The sequence below is a fragment of the Stegostoma tigrinum genome, chromosome 19 (assembly GCF_030684315.1).
Source record: "Stegostoma tigrinum isolate sSteTig4 chromosome 19, sSteTig4.hap1, whole genome shotgun sequence".
NCBI classification, from domain to species: domain Eukaryota; kingdom Metazoa; phylum Chordata; class Chondrichthyes; order Orectolobiformes; family Stegostomatidae; genus Stegostoma; species Stegostoma tigrinum.
In genome coordinates, this window is record NC_081372.1 from 17788283 (window position 1) to 17810988 (window position 22706).

Genomic DNA, 22706 nt, shown 5'->3' on the forward strand with positions numbered 1-22706 from the left:
ATCAAGGTGTTAATGCTACTAATGCCATCTGAGTGGTTCCTATGACTAGAACTTATTATAATCTTTTTGTACCTCCTCTGTAGAAATTTTCATATGCTTTCTTGGATTTGCTGGTACAGCCAGCTGCCCTGCTTCCCTTGATAATCCATTCCATATTTCCCTTCCAGAGAAAAAGCAATCAAGTCTAAGTTACCTCTTCGCGCTCCCTATTCTAGACTTCAGGCTGTGTTTCCTTATAGAATCCATTTGCATCAGATGTGTTTATATCTATTCTGTCTATATTTTCTGGAATCTTGAAAATCTGTGATGACTCTCTACAATGTAAATACTGCCAAATTCAAGGCCTTCTCAAAACTCAGCAACATAATCCCAAATATCAAATCAGTTACCTTTCACTGTTCTTTGAAAGTGCCTTGATGCCTTTGTTATCATAGAGGCCAGTGTCATGAAAAACTTCACATAGGCCTTTATCAGCACTTTGTACAAAGTTCTTCACTGTTTCAGATGATTGTGATCTTCCTGTACCTGTTTTATTTGGCTTCTTTATTGCAACGTAATATGATAATAGCCTAACCAATCTGTGCTTGCAAGTCTTTGCAAATTCCTCCTCAGATGCATTCAGGGAAAAAAAATCTAGAGACAAGCTTGGACTCCAGAGGAACTTTGTGCTCTGTTTTGTTGATCCTCCATCATTTCTTCCATTTGTCACAGGATGTTGTTTTTCAATGGCTGACTACAAATGAAATCCAGTTGAACCAAATCGATGCCGAGGACCCAGAGGTAAAAAATATAGTAATTTGGATTAAAGAATTGGAAATGCTGTAATTCTTTTGGGGGATAAAAAGATAATTACATACTCAAAACAGTACAAAAATATTTGTCCTAAAAATCCACAAGCAATATTCCCACAGAAAAATGAAAACCTTGAACAGTGAGGAAACACTTTTCAAAAAAAAAATAAATTTGAGCTAATAGAATGCAGCATCAATCCTATTTTAATCCTGCGTGGGCAGAACTTGGATCACCACTGTACACTGACACCAGGGGTACAAAAGAACAGTACAATGTGGGAAAAGTTTTTAGTGGGCCAGGGCAGGGTTTGAATGATCTGTGTGTCTCATTTAGTTTATTGGCTACTAGAACAAAATATACACCTACGTCAGGAACTTGTTTCAAAATTATAAAGATTGATGATTAAATGATTTTTTAAACAATTTTGTTTTATTTTGAAACTATTCTTGAATTATTGAAAAAACTTTTTGTTATCAAGATTTCAGATTACACCATGCTTCCAGATACAGCTAAACTGTCTGAAAGATTGAGGGTTTGTCTGCAGGAAGGAGATGAAAATCCAAGAGATTTTACTACTCTCTTCGACATGTCAGTCTTTAAGCTGGACACAATGGCTCTTCCAAAAGTTATCACGTCAGTATCACTTAAAAAAATTGTTCAGAACATAGAACATAGAACATTACAGCACAGTACAGGCCCTTCGGCCCTCAATGTTGTGCCGACCTGTCATACCGATCTGAAGCCCATCTAACCTACACTATTCCATGTACGTCCATATGCTTATCCAATGACGACTTAAATGTACCTAAAGTTGGCGAATCTACTACCGTTGCAAGCAAAGCGTTCCATTCCCTTACTACTCTCTGAGTAAAGAAACTACCTCTGACATCTGTCCTATATCTTGGATCCCTCAATTTAAAGCTATGCCCCCTCGTGCTCGCCGTCACCATCCTAGGAAAAAGGCTCTCCCTATCCACCCTATCTAACCCTCTGATTATTTTATGTGTTTCAATTAAGTCACCTCTCAACCTTCTTCTCTCTAATGAAAACAGTCTCAAGTCCCTCAGCCTTTCCTCGTAAGACCTTCCCTCCATACCAGGCAACATCCTAGTAAATCTCCTGTGCACCCTTTCCAAAGCTTCCACATTCTTCTTGTAATGTGGTGACCAGAACTGCACACACTACTCCAAGTGCGGCCGCACCAGAGTTTTGTACAGCTGCAGCATAACCTCTTGGTTCCGGAACTCGATCCCTCTATTAATAAAAGCTAAAACACTGTATGCCTTCTTAACAGCCCTGTGAACCTGGGTGGCAACTTTCAAGGATCTGTGTACATGGACACCGAGATCTCTCTGCTCATCTACACTACTAAGAATCTTACCATTAGCCCAGTACTTTGCCTTCCGGTTACTCCAACCAAAGTGCATCACCTTACACTTGTCTGCATTAAACTCCAATTGCCACCTCTCAGCCCAGCTCTGCAGCTTATCTATGTCTCTCTGCAACCTACAGCATCCTTTGTCACTATCCACAACTCCACCGACCTTAGTGTCGTCTGCAAATTTACTAACCCATCCTTCTACACCCTCGTCCAGGTCATTTATAAAAATGACAAACAGCAGTGGACCCAACACCAACCCTTGCGGTACACCACTAGTAACTAAATTTTTGTATGTTTGAGATACAAACTTTAAGTAGAATGAGAAGCAAGAGAATATGATTTAAAGTAACACATCAGTGATTACATTTTTAAAAACTTCATTCCTTCCTTGTTTTTCCCCATGCCAATTACTGTTTCATAGCAAAGTGTGGCCTGGCAGCCTTATTCCACGTAGGTACTCATTGGATGATAGTCCAGCTCATGTCAGCACATTCAAGTATTAATGTTTTTCACCACAGAATGGCTTGATGTATCAATAATTCTCCGTGGTGCATTCCTGAAACTCTACAGGTGGATGACATGTGGAATGTTAATGCAGATTGCTGTCACAGAAACAACATATTATCCAACTAAGGAGAAACATTCTCAAATACTTGGAATTAAGTTGTCATCCTGTTATCTCTGATAGGAAATGATATGTTTCATATAGAAAAAACAAGAAGTCAACTACAGAATCTTAAAAATCAAATGATTAATTTGTTTGAAATTACTATGTAACATACTTAAAATTTGTACAGCAATAACATAACTAATTACAAACAGTAATTATCTTGCAATAAAATGATTGTAATTAATATAATTGCTTTTCATTGCAATAGACATGAATGGTGAATCTTTATTAAAATAAGATTCTTTCCAATATATATTTAAAAATTATTTATATTTCCTTGATGTCTGAATTAATTAGGCTTACCTGCATTGATAGTTGAAAATCTTGACAAAAACAAATATTTTGCAATCCAAAAAATAGTGAACTGCTGAAATTTAGGTCCTCATGAAATGTGACATTCTTGTAATCATTGACTGACTTTTTCACAAAATCTGCCATGATTGTACTCTTATTTACACTATTTCAATATTGCCAGATTCTCATTTTTATGTGTTTCCAGGGCTTATGAACAACTAAATGTGAAACATGAATCACTGCAACTAATACAACCTCAATTTGAAACACCCCTGCCTACACTACAGCCAGCTGTAAGTACAAATCAGACTACAGAACATTAGAAATGAACATGTGACAACATAAGAGCAAATTGGCTCAACTATAAGTTTTATTTAATTTTTATCATTTTTATTTAACTTTTTTATTTGCTACAGTTATTTAATATGGAAATTCACTTATTCTCTTCAGCGATTTACTTCTGAAAAATAAAATTGTGGTAAAATGTCGACTATGTACCCAGTGTCTTTTCACTGTTTCAGAACTAATGGTAAAAACACTGAGATAATAAGAAAGTGTATACTTACTCTGAGAATTGTGTTGCAACAAGTGTCCTGGTGGAAATATTGTCACATTAGTAGTCAGCCAACACTCTCGTCATAATAGGGCTATAAAGTTGACAATGCCCTGGTGTATTGTCAAGTCCATCACATTTGCAAGACCTATTTTGTATATCAAAAACTAAGTATTAGTTTAAAAAAATGTATTGTTCAACTTTTTTGAGTCATGTCTACAGTAATGTTCGCATATGAATTGTTTTAATATGACAGGTTTTCCCTCCCTCTTTTCGAGAGTTACCAGCACCAACCTTAGACCTCTTTGACCTTGATGAAACATTTTCATCTGAGAAAGTCAGACTTGCTCAGCTGACTAACAAATGTAAGCGATTTCTTTTTGTCCAATTTTTCCTTATTTCTAAGCTTCTGTTCTTGAGTTTATGTTTTAACTTTTTACTGATGATCCACTTTTTCCTCATTGTGTAAATATTGTCTATGATTAGTGTTCTCCTGATTAAAAAATACACTGTGTTAAGCTAATTAATATCAACCAAGGAAACAGTGGAAATACTGTAATTAGTCTGACTTTGCAGTTGTGGAGGAAAATTTCGATCGAGTTTAATGTCCTGTCAGGTTCAGAAGAAGAGTCATGTCAGACTCGATGTTAACACTTTCTTTGTCCAGAGATACTGCCAAACTTGCTGAGTTTCTTCCAAGTTTCCAGCATCTGCAGTAATATATTTTTTATTTGAAGGTTCAGGTCTTACCTGCTAGCTTTTCCGTGATACCTGCTGCCCAAGCAAAGGATGGAAACTCTGTTGCCTCAGTTCATTGTGAATTTGCTACACATTGAGCAACTTCACTTAATAAAAACGCTGAACTTGATTTATGATGGCAAGACCTGGAGATGCCTACCATCCATCTAATTAGTTACACCTCCTTTCAGTCATAACTTTATTAGGTTAGTCATTGATAATACTTTCACTCTCCAGCTAGATCTGATGTTTTCTAGCTTCTTTGCTGTTCTGCATGTTGCTTTAGTAACCTGACTTGGGTGCTTCCTTATTCCCATTCCCTATTTATTTGAATGCCAGATTTCTAGCCTATTTTATACCCTGTTTATTATTCCATCTGCATTCTCAATGGGAGAAGGACGGAAATAGAGAATTTGTGAGAAGAAAAACAGCTTACACACCAGAAAGTGTAATCCAAAAGCAGGGTGGTTGGGGAGGGGATTGCAGAGAGATCAATTCTAAGCAGGAAACTAACAGGAGAGAGCAAATTAGAATACAGCAGATCCAACAGAAAAAGTGTATGAGAATGAGAAATGGAAAGAATTAAAGCAAATAAGAGAGAGTAAATGGTAACAAGAAAAGCAATTCAGATAGGCAGGAGAATGATTTGAACGAGGAGCAATAAAAGAGGAAAATAAATAAGCAGTAATGACGAAGAATGGCAAGAGAATGAGTGAGAAGAACAGGAAGGGAAGAAGGAGACTTTCATTTATCCACCTTACCAAGCTATGGATATACATGCTTTCAATTTTCACTATTGCAGGAAAAGAGAAACCATTTCTTTTCAGGCATCCCCTTATTTATATCCTTAGAGAAGTAAAAATGAATTTGAACTTGCACACAGAGTTGGCCATCTCTAAAGGCTTAAAGATATAATTGCGTTTGAATCTAATTTGTTCCATTAAAATTATGGTGTGTCTGCTTTTGAAAACATCAATTAAGCCAAAGTTCAGTCTCGACTGTGATGTTCTACATGATGAACTAGTTATTGGTGTTTACTGTTCAGGCTTATGCAATTTGGACAGTGGTCCAGATGAATTTTCCATGTGGTGCCTTCTGGAAGAAAGATATATGTATTATTCACTTTAGTGGTCTTAATTTACAAAATAGCTAGTCTTGTACAAATGGAAATGTAAATTTTGGGCGTGCGAAGTGCTATCGTTTTTTTAAAGAAGTGTACATGATTAATGCATTTTGATGGAAATTTTCTCTCTAGATTTCCAAACCTAGAAAATATTAAAATGAAAACCTTTGGAAGAAGGTATAAAACTTTGAATGGAATTCGATCATTGCTGATTTAATTTGGACAAGTGAACTTTGGCAATGTTCTTTTTTAGTCATTTCTTAGCAATTATCTTACATCTGTGCACACTTGTTCTTGATCTTTCCACTGACAGGAACTATTCTCCGTGCATACCCTGGCTAGATCCTTCATCATTTGAATATGTCAGTCAAATCTCCCAACCTTCCCCGGGACAATTTTCCCAAAATCTGCATTCCATTTACATAACTGAAGTTCTTCATGACAGCACAACACATAAATATTGAAGCCTGAAACCATTCTTGTGAATCTTTTGTACATACCTGTGTCTTCACATGCTTAATGACCATGCTCCAGTTGAGGCCAAATCACACTATTATGCAAATTTAACATAACCTCTTTGCCTCTGTCTCCACTAATGAAGTCTGGGTTGCTTTCTTAATTATTTTATGAATCTGTCTTGTCACCTTCAATGATTTTAAACAGGTCCCTTTGCTTCGGCATCCTCTTTAGAATTGTACCCTACATTTTATATTCTCTCTGAGGTCTTCCTTCCAAAATCGATCACCCATTCCATCAGTCTGCCTCTGTCTTTTTGAACTTCTACACTGTCCTCTCAGTTAACAAAGTTTCTAAGGTTTGTATTTAAACAGTCGTTGGATAAGCGTATGGATGATGATGGGATAGTGTAGGGGGATGGGCTTAGATTAGTTCACAGGTCGGCGCAACATCAAGGGCCGAAGGGCCTGTTCTGCGCTGTATTGTTCTATGTTCTATGTATTGTCTGTAAGGTCTAGATCATTAATAGAATACTGATCACAAGGGAATTCCACTGTAAACCATCTCCAGTCTGAAAAACATGCATTAACCATTAATTCTAAGCAGGAAAATAACAAGAGAGAGGAAACTAGAACAGAGCAGATCCAACAAAAAAAGTGTATGAGCATGAGAAATGGAGAGGATTAAAGCAAATAAGAGATTAAATGATAACAAGAAATGCAATTCAGATAGGCAGGAGAATGACTTGGACGAGGAGCAATAAAAGAGAAAATAATGGTAAAAACACAGATGATAAGAAAGTGTATATTTACTCTGAGAATTGTACTGTAACAAGTGTCCTGGTGGAAATATCGTCACGTTAGTAGTCAGCCAACACTCCTGTCGTAATAGGGCTATAAAGTTGACAATGCAGCTGGTGTATTGTTAAGTCCATCACATTCGCAAGACCTATGTTGTATACTCAGCTAATTTTGTTTCCATGTTAAGTTCCCTTGTATTCTGTGGGATCTAACTTTGCTTGCCAATCTATTGGCAGATTTATGAATTAAATTTCAGTTTTTGTGTTGGTAGATGATAAAAAGACCATACAAACTTTTGGATTGCATATAAGAACCCAACTGTTTACTAATTCCCTCTTGAGGAAGAAATCCTGGTTCCATTTCTCGTCAGATCTATGTAGTTGACTCTGGCAATGACATCTGTAACCCAAAAAGGAAATCCAATGTTGTCAGTTTACTCCCTTTTGGGACTTCAGTTTACAGATCAGCCAAAGTCACCTGGACAGAATTCCAGCAATAATCGAACTGTTTCAGGATAACTAATGAACAATGCCCTTACATGCAGTGGACCTACTCACTCGAGCATTATGTTGTCACAACTGTGGGTTCTGATTTTCCATTGTCACGTGTCATATTGTGAAGCAAACTTGACCTGCTTATCTTCATCTAGAATGATTATCCTCTTCTACATTCTAGTCATGTCTGCTATTTAATAGTAAGATATTGCTATATTGAAAGGACTCTTAAAATTTGATTTCTTTCCAGGTACTGATGACGATCTCGAATTTTATGTTCGCAAGTGTGGTGACATTCTCGGTGTATCAAATAGGCAAGATAGTCGCAGCGCAAAAGAAATTTTAGAGCATATCTTTTTCCAGGTGGTGGAGTTTAAGAAGCTGAATCAGGTGAATTTAAGAAATTTTTAATTTGCAGTGAAATTGTATAACCATTGATCTTGCAATTGTCCTTTTAAAAATAGCATCCATTGCAAAAGAATTCAATATGCTCAATTGAAATCCTGTCAGATGCATTGCAGTACACCAGTGATTATACTGTTTCTCTACAGGATCATTACCTAGACACACAAGAGGCTGGTTTAAGTACTTTGCCAAATAACTGAAATTGAACTTTTGCACCACCATGGATTCAGCAAATCTTCTTGCAATGAAGATATCGGCAGGACTTGGTTCTTCTACAACTTGTAACTCACAAAATGTTAGATTCCTTATTCAAAAATGTATATTTTTATATTGAAAGGCTTAATCATTTGTCTGTACACAAAGGTATTTTATACACTACATTGTTGCATTTAAGATGATGGTGAACTTATCCTATTTTAAAACACTCATGCTTCTAAATACCTTCAGTTACTGATTAGCACTTAATTTTAATCTCCAGTCCATCTTTCCATAATATATCATTTAATGTAACAGGTGTCTAGTTGAGAATTTTGATTTTAAATTGCACGCATTTACTTGAGCATTTCTGTTTAGTTTTTGGTTTGTACTTTAATTTGTAAATAAAAGGTTTTTTATTACACATTCGTTTTTGTTATCTACATACTAGCACTTATTGAGATAGTTAGTAGGGCAGTGATGGTGAAGAGTTAGCCTAACTGACATCACAATAAAACAGACTACAGAAATTCAGTAACTGTATCAGAACATCGATGCACAAAAGCCTGAATGGAACACACATAGTTGCACTTCTGTCAGCCAAGATCAAAAAATACCATTTTTTTTAAAACTGGTTATCTCAAATCATTAACCACTTGATTCTTGCACAGTCATATTCAAACATGGGAATCCTTTAACTGAGCCACGTTACCAGAAACACAACCAGTTTCGTCATCCTGATCTTAAATTCAGAATCCAATTACAGTTTCCCTATTTTCCCTTCTCTGCCATGATCACACTGTTATTCTCAGTGATATTAATGAACACTTACCAGCAGATAATTCTAGGAAATTCTTAGGCTTATAGCTTAGCTTCTTGGTCTGAGAAAATCAGGAGTGGTTGTCTTGGTATGGAAATTTCATTGTATCAATCTTCTTAAATTAATACATTATTTATCTCAACCAATTTAAATAAAAGTTGCAAGAAATAATGCCCATAAAAACAGTACTAAAGCTTAGGCTCCAAATAAATTTGTGCGTTCGGAGAATTTATGCAGAATGCTAGTGGAATGCAGTGTGATTTGAGGTTTGGAATGGAGGTTTCAAAAATATTTTTAATATATTAAATAAAGTGCTACTGGAGAAAGCAACAGAAGCAGTTTGAGTATCTAACATAGTAAGCCAAATGCCTTTTTCTGAACCAATTGCATTATTGATTTCCAATCTTATTCTTTATAGTACAGGAGGCCATTAAGCCTATTTTTTGTAAATGGTGCAAATCAGCAATTTATCTCGTACCATTCTCTCCATAACCCAACACATTCTTGTGCAGTTAACTGTAATTCCCTTTTCCTGAAAACTCAAACCTTCCATACCTACAATATCCTGGTAAACCTCTTCTGAACCTTCTTCAGCTTAATAATAGCCTTCCTATAGCTGGGCACCAGAACTGATCACAGTATTCGAGAACAGGCCTCATCAATGTCCTGTATAACCTCAACATGACTTCCCACCTCCTCAACTCAAATGACTGGGCAATGAAGGTAAGCATGCCAAATGTATTTTTAATCACTCTGTCTATATGTGATGCAAACTTCAAAGAATTATGTACCTATACTCCTAGTTCCCTCTGTTCTGCAACACAACACAAAGCCCCACCATTAACTGTGTAAGCCCTACCCTTATCTGTTATACAAAAGTACAACACCACGCATTTATCCAGATTGAACTCCATCTGCCATTTTTCAGTCCATTGATGCATTTGATCATGCCCTCTTGACTCTTCCAAAGGGAAAATAGGACCACCTTTATCCCGGGGCACCAAACCAAAAAATGCGCGTCCTATCTAGCGCGTCCCAGAGTCTGGCGAGCCCTGCATCACAAGCTCTCCCCTCCCTCATCCTTGGCAAACCATGCTCGATGGGGATTCTGTTCTTGAGCAGCGGCTCCTGATCAGAGCCGCCGCTCTGATAGGGGGAGAGATCCAACCCAAACCAACCACATCCCAGACGGTGATCAGGTCCAGTTGGAAGACAGGCAATTCCTGGAAGATGACCCGAGGTCAGGACCACTCCATGAACAGGTACTGTGTGTTGTAGCAGAGGCCATGCACCTGACAGAAGAAATACGTCACCTGGGAGCACCACGTAAGAGGAGGCTCGACGTAAAGTATCGCCTCAGGGTGTGAAGGCAGAAAGTCACAGCCTGGGTGCAAAGACACACCAGCACCTGACCACCCTCCTTAAGCAGGAGACTCAGAACTGCAGCAGCGAGCCAGTGTCGCCTCTTATCCCAGTAAAACTTGACGAGCTTTTTCTGCACGGTGGTGGCAAAGCCAGTGGGAGGGACCAAAGTAACCACCTAGTACCACCACATAGTGGCCACAAATGGTATATGACCAGCATGCCTGCCCTCAAGGACAACACTCGAAGCAGTCCTGTGCTCGGCGAGTGGTCACCTTGGTCCTCAACTCATGCCAATCCACCAGCCAGGATTCTTCAGCAGGACAAAAGTGGACTCCAAGGTTGATGAGTTATTCCATGTGATGCACCAGAGTTCCTCCAGCAGGGAGTCCGTCTCCCATGGACCAACCAGGAGTCCTGATAGTTTGGTCCAGTTGATCCTTGTGGGGGACACCACAAAGCAGACCTCCTGGCACTTGCGCATCCTTCACAGGTCATGAGGAGCATGTCATTGTTGTATGCCAAAAGAACCACCTCCAGCCCTGGCCCGCACAGAGCCAAACCGGAAAGCCTCGCATGTAAGAGATGCAGAAGTGGCTCCATGCAGAGAGATTAAAACTGGCCAGATGGGGAGGGGGCAGCCTTGACACAAACCTCTCCTAAAGCACAGGGGTGCTCTCAGGGACCCATTAACCTGCAGTAAGCAATCATGGTGGCATACAGAAGTCAGATCCAGGTGACAAAGTGCATCCTGAATCTGAATGTTTGCAGTGTACAGAGCGGATATCCGCGATCTACTCTATCAAATGCATTTTCCTGATCAAGGGAGAGAAAAGATGCTGAACAGGCCAGCCTTCTGGTAATGCTGGATCACATCCCAAACCAGGTGGATATTATCACAGATGCTCCAGCCTGGGATGGGGATTCATGTGGTCCGACATGATGCCAAGGTGAGTCAAAAGTGCCCTGGCAAAGATTTTGTAGTCTATGCTGAGGAGGGAGACTGGACGTCATTTCTTTAACAAACAGAAATCCCCCTCCTTAGTCAGAGTGACGGCAGCCCTGCACCAAGCAAGTGATATCTCTCCAATTGTGATACATTCCCCAGGATGCCCTGAGGAACTCTGCAGTCCATTTGTCCAACCCTCAGGACTTGCCCCTGGAAATACAGTCAGTCACCGGTCAGCTCCTCCATGCTCAGAGGAGTGTCGAGCCTCTCAGCCCCCTTGGGGCTGACATGCAGCAGGTCCTCCCAAAAAATTCTGTGAGCTTCCTTGCTGGACAGAACTGGAGAGAAGAGACCCCTATCATTGTTCTTCACCTGGGCCCTTAAGGCCTCCAGATCTGAGATGAAGGATCTGAAGTCAGCTAGTAGCACAAGGAGCTGTTAGATGACCCCATCCCTTTTCTCCAGCAAGTAGAAGGTGGAAGCTGGGGCCAAAATACCGAAGGAACTGGACCCATGATCCCACATGTGCTCTCTGGGACTCAATAAGATGCAGATCCCAGAGTGTGGCCTTCTACTCTTCATACGCCTCCCAGAGGGCCGTTCTCTCTTTGGGCTGACTGAGAGGTGACTCCAGGTCAAGCACCTCCTTCTCCACTGATGCCAAGCTCTTCTGGGTACCACCACAGAGCCCCCTTTCAAGGGTACAATTAAAATCTCCCCCGAGAAGAATGAGTTCGGCTTTGCCGATGCACTAAAACGAGTAGACACTTCCTTGAAGAAGCACATCTGCTCAGGTCGCATCCACGGTATTCACAAAGTGAAGCACCATGCTTCCAAAACAAACCATGAGTTCAAGCAGACAGCCTGGCACATGCTCCTTGACCCTCAAGATCTCTGGCTTTTACAAAAAGGGGGTGAACAAGCTAGCCACTATGCCAGAATTGGAAGCCACCCTGCCACTCCAGGAGCCACATAGCTTCATCTCCAGAAACAGTATGGGTTTCTTGCAGGATGTTAACTATATGCTTTTGTTCCTGGTGGATCAAGAGGATATGAAATCTGTGCTGGGTCTTCCTGCTGATGAGGCTAGCTTTGGCTGCAGTAAGTGCCGTCACCACCAGTTAAAACAATGAAACCCAACTTACTGAGAATGCGGAGGGAATGCCTTCTTTTCACTGCCCTGTCTACCTGTAACTCCACTTTCAGAGAACTGTGCACCTGATGTCAAGGTCCCTGTTTTCACTACACTCCTTAAGGCCCTACCATTCACCACAAAACTTCAATCTTGATTTCCCTTTTCAAAATGCAACAGCTCACGTTCATCTGTATTAAACTCCAGTTACGATTTCTCAACCCCCTTCCCCAGCTGATCAAGATCCTGCTGCAATTTCTGATAATCTTCCTCACCGTCCACAATAAGCGCATATTTTGGTGTCATCCGCAAAGTTACTAATCTTGCCTTGTACATTCCCGGAGCCACCAATAGCTGCCAAGCAGACGTGACCAAAAGCGATTGAGAATTTTACCAATCCGTAGAGTCCAGTTGGCTATCTTGGTGACCAAGCACCACTTGCAATAACAAATAAAAAGTGCCCAACATAAGGCCTGGGAGGGAGCAAGGAGGCTTACTCCTTCATCACTGTCATCCAGGGCAATCTCAGGGTAACTATTCCCACCACAGTCCCCTGCCAGTGCAGACAGTACCTTGACACCTTCCAGTTCTTCTGACATTGGCAAGATCTCCAGTGGCCATGCCCATCTCAGCTTCTGAGGTGCCTGGTCCAGTTGCAGTGGACTGCAGGGGTAGGCTCATTTCCCCCTCACCTAGCAGGGAATGCTACTCCCTTATCCCTGAGGGAGGTGTTGTTGGTATTGGACTTCCCCCATCCCTCCAACCCTAAGGAGTGGCACATTTTCCAGGAGGATGGGGAGCAAGAGACATTTCCATATCTTCACTGTCCTGATGTCCACTCATGTCCTCCCTGGTCCCTCATGGGTTTCTGGGCACACATGGGGCCAGGTAAAACTGGGGCTGGGGGTGCACCATCTGCTCACTTGCTTTTTATCAATGACAGGCCACAGGCTGGGCTCCAAATCCCACACCTTCTTGAGGGGCCGGGGACCACTATCCTTTGTGAGGGACCCCTCCCTAGGCTGGGGACCAATAGCCTCAGGATCACCCGGAGAATCTTCCTGGGAGGCCTTCCTCAAATGCTTAATCTTCCGCCAGGCTTTCTGCTCCCGCAGATGCTGTCCTCCCATCCCACTGGTGTAAGTGAGGTAACTCCCTCCAGTAGGGGTGCTGAGGGGATTTGGGGGGGGGGGGGTGCGCGGGTGGAAGCGGTGATGGTACCAGCTGCAGCTGCTCAGGTGTTGGCAGCAGCCTGCCAGCTCCCACAGAGATGTCCCACCTCCATGCAGGCACGACACCACACACCCTCCACTGATCACAACACCTGGTAAGCAGCACTTTTGCGCTCAACTGTGGATGTACCAGTGATCTCCTCCTGGGCCAGGTAAATGCAAACCTGTTGCCACAAGGAGCAAACACTTCTCAGGCAGGCCTGAACAGTAGTGGCACCATGTCCGAACTCATCTCCCGTATCTGGTGGAGATGGGGGTTGGGGGTTGGTGGGGCACAGCGGTGGTGAAGAAGGAACTCAGCTGAAACAAAGGCAGGATGTTTGATAAAATGACCGTATAAGAAACTACTACTTGCCAAGGCTCGACAGCACACAAACTGGCAGTCACACTAAGACAGAAATTTGACTAAGGTTAAGACCCAATAGATGCCATGGACAGGACTAATGTGGTTCACAAGATACCATGTGGATACTGCACAAAACACTACCAGACCCAAACAGGCTGACAGCTAGCAACCTGCATCCACCAACACCAGCTACCAACTAAACAACATGACCAGATGTCCTTGGTTTCAATACACACAGACAAGAAAAACCACACTTTAAAGTGAGACAACACGACTATCACAGGACAAGCCAAACAGAGGGCAGCCAGGGAATTCTTGAAGGCTTGGCATTCATCCACAGATTCCATCAACAAACACGTTGAATGAGACCAGATATGCTGATCATTACGAAGCACGGCTGGAACCGGTACCTACCAGAAACAGCAGCAAAAACCAGACCATATAAATTTGAGATAATGGGAACTGCAGATGCTGGAGAATCCAAGATAACAAAGTGTGAAGCTGGATGAACACAGCAGGCCAAGCAGCATCTCTGGAGCACAAAAGCTGACGTTTCAGGCCTCGACCCTTCATCAGATTTGAAGTGGCACAAGACAACAGCACTTCACAGGAGGTTCCACAGCAGAGGATGTCGTCTAGTAAGGGGATGAAACAATTACTATCAAACCTCCCAGATCAGCAAACACACCAACCTCACAACCAGCACCCCAGCTGCAAGCCTACAAACACTGAACTAATGTGTTTAAATCCAAAGCTCTACCCATCCATCCCTGTCCTAGGAGTATTTGATGGGGACAGTGTTGAGGCAGTCTTACATTCAGCTGAAAGTGTTTGAGGGAGAGCAATATCGAACCTTGCGTTGGGATTGCTTAAATTAGATCGTAAACGTCAGTCAACAGTTTCTGTTTAATTGAATGCAGGAAACTACTCTATCTGGCCCCATGGTGTACCTGTCCAGGCTGTTTGAAAGGGTCGCTATCCATGGAGCTTGAATTTCCGTTTAAAAGACCAGAAATACGTTAGAATGTTTTCGTGAGGAGTGGGGGAAAAACAAATTGATAAACTGAACAAAACGGCGATCAGTGGCAACGGTTTCTAAAGAGGGAGCACGTTAATGCAATTAAATTTTATTCACGTAAAAAAATCTGCATCACAAGACATTACAAAGATATTACCATGAAAAAAAAAGCCTAAGTTTGATCTTTTTTCTTTATTTGCTCGACTCTTCTGCAAATTGGCCCTTCCGGCTGGGTCGAGATTTATTTACAAGATTCGTGTCCATTCCACCTCTCCTCGGATTCTAAAGGGGAAGAGGCAGTTTTCAGATCCACAGAGGGCTCAATGTTGCCCAGTGCTGCAATCTCAGAGACATCCTCCAGGGTCAAGGCGACCTGTATGCTGGAGAGGTCGATTGGAATTTCTGCAGACTGCGGGAAATCCGTAAAGCCTTTCGAGTCTTCATTCCACAGTGGAGTGGAAGATGTAGTGCCCAACACATCTAAAGAGAAACTCTTCGATTCGGAAGGAGAAGGACAGGGACGATGTTCCTGGATGAAGTCAGTATTGGGCGGAGTGACTGACTGACTCAGCAAAGCAGAATCTGCTGGAGAGAGAGAAGGGCACTCGGGCCAGTTGGTCTTCACTGTATTAGGTGTGGGGGCTCCTTTTCTTAAGGGCGCATATGAGGCTTTGAGTTTCCAAAATAAATCGTCGCCATTCCGGCAACTTTCATTGTCAGTTTTTCCATAGTCCAACTTGGAAGAGCTCGGCCGTTGCTCTGCATTCATAAATTTGCTTCCGCTTGTTATAGTCGAGATATTAGCTGACTGGTCAAAACTAGATGACGAGCTTATCCCAATTCCATCCGTTACAAAGCCTACATCCAGAGCTGAGTTCATACTTGTCTCAATCAAAAATAAATTTGGGAAGAAACCCCTCTTTTGAAAGGCCTTTATACTGTTGCTGTTTTCTCTCTGATCATATGTATCACGTGTAATGAATGAAAACACACGGATTTACTCAATTTCTTAACATTCTGGGCTCGGCTATTTGTGCCAATTCTAAACGTCAACGATCTAATTAGCTCAGGTCCATTCAGCTCGTCTTCCGTGTCTGAATATAAATTGATTATCGAAAGTATTCTTTACTGCAGAGTCTGGAGTGTTGTATCTTTTTGCACTGTAGTCACGCTCATCAATACAGCGATCAGCTGGGCTGGTTTTGTTTTTGAAAGATGAGTTTGCGTTCACCTGTTTAGTAGTACATGAGTAACTTTTATTTTCAACGTACGTGATTCCGAAGAAGGATTTCGCGCTATTAGAACTTGGCCAGATCGCAGAGTCACTTGTATGAAAGTAATTCTTAAACAACTGTTTTAGAAGGTTCAAATTGTGCTTAGTCCTTCAGGGTTTAACTTTTAAAAGTAAGTCAATGTCTTTAGAATACGTTTTCGCCCAATATACTAGCGTGTCTGTTCTTGCAGATTTAAGGATTAATGTTAAAATCTAGGTAGAATGGTTTATGCTATGAGCAATGAAACATCGTATGACAACCCTCACTCATTGGGACTTCTTTACTAGAAGCTTTGCTTTCTAAATGATTAGACAACGATGGACACTTTCCCCTTCCTTTATCTATCAGAAGCTGAACATTTTTTGTAATTTCACTCTCAGCCAAGAGTAGATAGTATTAAACTTTGAATTGCATTAACATGTTCCATTTACTTGGAACTTGTCACTGATTTCTTGCCATGTCATTTCAGTTTATGGATATTCTTGCTTTTTGTTTTTCCTACCTCCTCTCAAACCTTTTCCGATTTATCTCTGCTCTTTTAAATGGTAATTCAAGCAACATGGATGTTGTCGCTGGCAAACGTTCTGGACAGGCACGCCATAGAGCTGGGCACAGAATAAAGTTTCCTCTACTCGTTCTACAGTAAGTGTAGACTGACATTTACTATCTTTAAATGAAACAATTACTAAGACAAGTACAGCATGGAGTAACATGCTGTTTCCCTCTACTTTTCTGGAATGTAACAATCACAGCCAATGCCCTAACGCTTCATCTAATGAGCTCCAATGACGTACAAAAGCTAAATCAGCAGGAAGCAAGCTGAAGAAATGCACGGAGATGGGAGAGACTGAAATGAAGTCAAATTAAAATTTATATACCATTATGAAGACCAATGCTATTTATTTATTGTGGGCTGTGACTGTCTTCTGGGCCTACAGAATGTCCTCCTTGAAATGCCTGTCAACACTCAGTTTTATCTGCAAGTAGCTACTTGAGTCAAAACATGTCTTAGTAAAATTGGTCTTTTCCCCAGTTTAGAAATTATCCATATCCATTAGAGCTACCATAAATCTAACTAAATTATGGTCACTCTCTCCAAAATGATTCCCCACTAGTGTTTTCCACCCGTCTGGGCTCATTTCCAGACATTACGTCTAGAACATTCCTCTGCCTTGTGGGCTTTCTGGCTTAAAAACAAAATTCTCTCAGACGTAATGTAAGATTTTTATTCCCTCCCTTATCTTGCACAATAATATTTGGTCAGTCAAAATACCATATAATTTACATTTATTATTCCCACATTTAATTTTATGTATTTAATCCTCCTGTCTTCCAGATAGACCTAATATCTGGAAACGAGCCCAGATGGTTGGAAAACACTAGTGGGGAATCATTTTGGAGAGAGTGACCATAATTTAGTTAGATTTATGGTGGCTATAATAGATATGGAGAATTTCTAAACTGGGGAAAGACCAATTTGACTGCTTGAGAGCCTATAGTATGTACCCAACAGTGTATTTGTCTCCTCTGTTTCTTCTATTCTTATGGTGTCTTTTAATGATCCTTCCAAGATATCATCTCTCCTCTTCTATTCCCTTATTTATCTTGCCTAAAAGCCCCATGAACAGGAATGTTGAACTGTCATATATGCTTCCTCAGTCTTCCATACTCACTCAACTGCATTTTAATTTCTAATTCCATCTTCGCTTCTCTCCCTTCAGAACTACTTTTTTGGATACCATCCTCTATAAAAGTATTAGCAAACTTCCCTGCAGGAATGTTGGTCCTGTTCCTGTTCTGATGTTACCCGTCCTACTTCCCCGATTTTAAATGATCCTAGTACCTCAGCAATCTAAAGCCTTCCTTCCTGCACAGTATCTCCATCCATATACTCATCTGTTCTATCTTCCTATTCCACTACTCCCAACTGAGTGGTTCCAGGAATAATTTTGAGAACTACCTTTTTCAAGTCCTCCTTTTCAATTTTCTACCTAAATCAATAAAGTCTGCTTGCACGACTTTGCTTATCATTCTTCCTATGCCCAAAATGGACCATAACCTTGCACAGTTCATCCTCTCCTTTCTGAATACACTGTCGCTTCTCTGTGACATTCTTATCCTGGCACTGCCCTGGAGCCATATTTACAATCACAGAACTTTCTGTCTACTTCTTCCCCTAACTAAACCCCTAACATTAGATCCATTCCACAATTCTTCCTTTCCCAAGCCTGAACATCTGGAACATTCACAGTGCCATAGCTTTGGTTCTGTCTGGCATCCATGGAGGAAGTGTCGCTCTCACTTTGTCCTAAGGCTGAAAATCAGTTTCTAAATGATATGCAATTGGGAATCCTCTCATCTATTGTCTGGTCCCTGTCTTTTGTCCAGCAGTTACTCATACCTTCTCTGTCTGCAGTTCTTTTAAGCTGCAGAGTGACCTTGCCTTAAAATGCGCTGCGCACAAACCCCTTGACTTTGTGAATGCACTGTACTGCCCCCAACTGTTGCTCAAGCTCCAAACCTAGAGCTTGAATTGCTGCAGCTGGAAGTACATCCTGCACATGGTCATGTAGACAATTGTGATTCTCCCATGTACAAATCAATGACTTGATCTCCCCAAACTAAATAGAAATGTAGACTGTTGCATTTATTTTGCCCTTGCTCCTAACAAATATGGACTTTAAAAAAAATTCTTATGTCCAACATAGAACAAGAACACTTTGACAACATTTTTTTGTTTGATGGAGTCATAAATATATACAGCATGGAAACAAACTCTTTGGTCCAACTTTTCCATGCCAAACAGATATCCTAAATTAATCTAGTCCTATTTGCCAGCATTTGGCTCATACCTCTCTAAACCCTTCCCATTCATGTACACATCCAGATGCCTTTTCAGTGTTGTAGCTGTACCAGCCTCCATCACTTCCACTGGCAGTTCATTCCATATGATCACCACACTCTGTGAAAACACTGCCCCTTAGGTCCCTTTTCAAGTCTTTTCCCTCTCACCTTAAACCTATGCCCTCAAGTTTTGGACTCCCCTACCGTGGGAAAAGGACATTCACACTAACCATGTCCCTCATGGTTTTATAAACTTCTATATGCATTCTGACAATCAAGACTATCAATTTAACTGGGACAACGTGACCATCCTAGCTATAGACACACATAGAAATTCCTAGATACCTGGTTCTCAACTCATGATGCAATCAATAAACATGTGGAAATGGACCCTGTCTAAATACCCTTGAAAAAAAAAACAGATGACACAAAACACCTCAACAGACTGGATCATATAAATACTTAGTGGAGTAGAACAACATCGCTTCATCGGAGGCCGTACTGATGATGTTACCTAGCATGGTGATGAAATATCTGAATTATAACCAGTCAGCTCAGTAAGCAAGTCAACAACCTCAAACTTCTATAAGACCACCTCTCTGCCTCCAATGCTCCAGGGAAAATAGCCCCAGCCTATTCAACCTCTACCTTTAGCTCAAACCTTCCAAATTCCAGTAACATCCTTGTAAATCTTTTCTGAGCCCTTTCAAATTTAACAATGTCTTTCCTGTAGTGGGGAGACCAGAACTGAATGCAGTATTCCAAAAGTAGCCTAATCAATGTCCTGTCCAACCACAACATGACCTCCCAACTCCTACACTCAATGCAATAACCAATAAAGGTGAGCATACCAAACACCACCTTCACTTCTGAGGAAGGGTCACTAGGCCCAAAATGTTAACTCTGTTTTTTCCTTCACAGATGTGCCAGGCCTGCTGACTTTTCCCAGCAAATTTGTTTTTGTTGCTGATTTACAGCACCCGCAGTTCTTTCAGTTTTTACTTTCTTCACTATCCAGTCTATTTGTGATTCCACATTCGAGGAACTATGAACCTGCATGCCAAGGTCTCTGTCCACCAACACTCCCCAGGACCCCACCATTAGGTGTATAAGTCCTGCCCTGATTTGCCCTTTCAAAATGCAGCACCTCAAATTTATTTAGATTAAACCCCATCTGCCACTCCTTAGGACAGCAGCCCATTTGATCAAAGTCCCATTGTACACCCAGGTGAGGTGTGATAACTGCTATGTATAAGTTCAACATCACTTTGGATGAGAGAACACAGCCTGTGACATCATAGGAAATTGGTGAGTTAATTAGTTGTTGAGTAACTGCTGTTAGTGATTGCATTACAACTCCAGTAATTTCGAAAAATGTAGGGTAGTGAATCTGTGGAATTCTTTACCACGGAGGGCTATCAAATCTGGGTCAATAACCCAAGGCTGAGAGATTTTCAATCAGTAACAGAATCATGGGTTATGGAGTAAGAAAAGCCAAGAAAGAGGTGCTGAGGATTATCAGATCAGCAATGATCTCAAAGGGCTAAATGACCTACTTCTGCTTTTAGCCTCATGTTCATGTTTTTAAACATATGCCAGGGCAGCTCATCCAAGCAGAATGTATGTCCTGTGACATGTGGACAATCATGACTACTTCTGATCAATTAGATGTGCCCATGCAATGAAGAGTCACTGGCTGCACCAGCTTTAGCTCTAGGTTTTAAGCTTGAACATCAGCTAGAGTCACCTGAGGTACATCCAAGATGCAAAGATCTACTGGATAACATCTTCAGAGAATTGGAGCACAAGTTAGGACATGAGACAGACCGGCAATGTGTGATCACCGGGTGGTCCAAAAGACATAGGCAGGTAGGTCATGTTCACCAACTGGTTTTTCATTCTGGATATTGGTTAGCATGTTGGATCCTTGAAGGAGTGTAGTCAGAGCCTGACTCATGCCATCACAGATGCTGTACAGGAGAGGATGAAGCAGACTGGAAAGGTCGTATTGATAGGGTATTATTAAAGGAACAGCATCTTTCCCATCTGTGCTTTTCCAGCAATTTCTGTTTTTGTTTGTGCAAGAGAAACTCAAGAGGTCTGGCTGTTCACTGGACTCGAAAAGTCGACTGCTTTCTCTTACTAGATGCTGCCAGACCTGTTCAGTTTCTTCTGCAATGTATATGTTTGCTCTTTACAAGCAAGATTTCCTTCTTTTGCATTAGCAGAGGTGCTGGAATGTCTGTTTAGGTGCGCATTGGTGAAACAAGTTGACCCATTTTCAGGAAGGAGCGGTGTAGAAACGGTTCGTTGTTTCGCACATCCCGCCAGATGGAACGTTGGCCCGGGAATGGGACGGACGACTTCGTCAATGATCTCTGGCATTCCGCCAAAAAAACCCCAACTAAACAATCTTAATGTTAAAGTCCAACAGGGAGCAGGGAGATTGGGCTCGCAAAGTAAAAAAAATAGGGCGGTAGTTCTCGTTTCTCTTTTCACAATGAATCTTCACCCCTCCGCACAGATTACAATCAAAGCCCCAATTTGTAAATGGAACGTTAGCCCGCGGGGTAATGGTGCGGAGCGTAGGGAGGGGGCGAGGCACACCGACCTTGGGGGCGTGTCCAGAGGGGAGGCGGGTGATCCAGTGGGCGTGGCCGTAGCCAGTGCGCAAGCGCGACGGCGGCCAGCGAGAGCGGCGCATTTGGCGGGTTTTAAGAAACGGCTTGCTGGAGTAGGAGCGGGAGAGTGTCGGAGACAAAGGTTCGTTAACTTGTGAGGTGCAAGATCTTTGTCGGATGTATGAACGGCGGTTTGGATAGTTTTGTTTCCTCTTTTTGTTTAAAAGAAGAAGGTTATTACTTTTTCTAGTTACCCAGCTTGATGGTGGTCGACTCCCAGGCCATAGTGACCCTGAGGTAGTCCTTGTGGGCCTCTTTCCCCTCCCCATGGCTCAGAAGACTTTATGGTGAGTGACCGACCGATTTGATGATGATTTGTTTTAAAAAGATAGGTAAAGCTCACTTTGATTTCCCTCTCAGCCGTCCCGATGTGTGGGACGCGATATCCTGTCCCCCACCCCCAAGAATAATTAATGCTTGCAACATTCCATGTCTTTGACAAAGTAATGAGAGAGATCGTTTCTGAGCTTCGGTGAATTCATAATGTGCTTGTAAACTTGCATCGGGAGGAAATGGAGAAAACCATATTTCTTTTAATTTGTAGAGGTTTATTGAGATAGAGGATTCTTCAAAACTGGGACAAATTACGTTTAAGTGGGGATTATATTGCATTTACAAACTCTTAAAACGTGTTGGAAATGGCTGGGTATGGAATAAAAGTTGACTTTTGGTTCATTCTGTGCATGTTGAGTTAGCTGGCTGCCATATCTAAAGAAGTGTGCACCTGTAACGAAACCTGCCTTTTAACCTCTTTTTGTCCATTTAAATTAAAAGCGGAAAATTTTTCTAGTGAGTTTCCATTCCAGGTGTTGGCCTCCTTTCACCATAGAAGTTATGGGTTCAAGTCTCAACCTAGAGACTTAAGTATTTATTAAATGCTACTAAATACAGCAGTATTGGATCTTCGCTGGGTGGACCTGAACGATCCTTTGATGTTTTGTGCTAAAAGATTGAAAATCATCACTTTGTACAAAACGGAAATTGCTGAAGAAATTGAATAGCTTTGGCAGAGTCAACGTTTCTTCGTCACTCGCAACGTTGACTCTGTTTTATCCTCACAGATGCTGCTAGACCTGCTTTGTTTCTCCAGCAATTTTTAACTTTTGTTTTCCAGTTTAGGCAACTCTGGTTTTTTTATTTTCATGGT

The 22706-nt window shown here is 41.4% G+C and overlaps 2 protein-coding genes across 3 annotated transcripts in view; both read left to right on the forward strand.

The window, feature by feature from the left end:
- The window catches only part of ift52 (intraflagellar transport 52 homolog (Chlamydomonas)), a 38430-nt gene extending 30148 nt beyond the window's left edge, over window positions 1-8282 (forward strand). Inside the window, exons 9-14 of the mRNA XM_048550403.2 lie at window positions 712-780; window positions 1271-1425; window positions 3343-3430; window positions 3947-4055; window positions 7552-7691; window positions 7853-8282. Of these exons, the coding sequence (XP_048406360.1) occupies window positions 712-780; window positions 1271-1425; window positions 3343-3430; window positions 3947-4055; window positions 7552-7691; window positions 7853-7906 (615 nt within the window). The 3' untranslated portion in view covers window positions 7907-8282. The remainder of the gene's footprint in view (window positions 1-711; window positions 781-1270; window positions 1426-3342; window positions 3431-3946; window positions 4056-7551; window positions 7692-7852) is intronic.
- Window positions 8283-21558: 13276 nt separating this feature from the next.
- The window catches only part of mybl2b (v-myb avian myeloblastosis viral oncogene homolog-like 2b), a 35729-nt gene continuing 34581 nt past the window's right edge, over window positions 21559-22706 (forward strand). The window contains exons 1-2 of one of the 2 annotated variants that reach the window (XM_048549691.2): window positions 21559-21641; window positions 21750-21846. In XM_048549691.2, the coding sequence (XP_048405648.1) occupies window positions 21827-21846 (20 nt within the window). In that variant the 5' untranslated portion in view covers window positions 21559-21641; window positions 21750-21826. The other variant, XM_059652751.1, reaches the window with a different exon arrangement.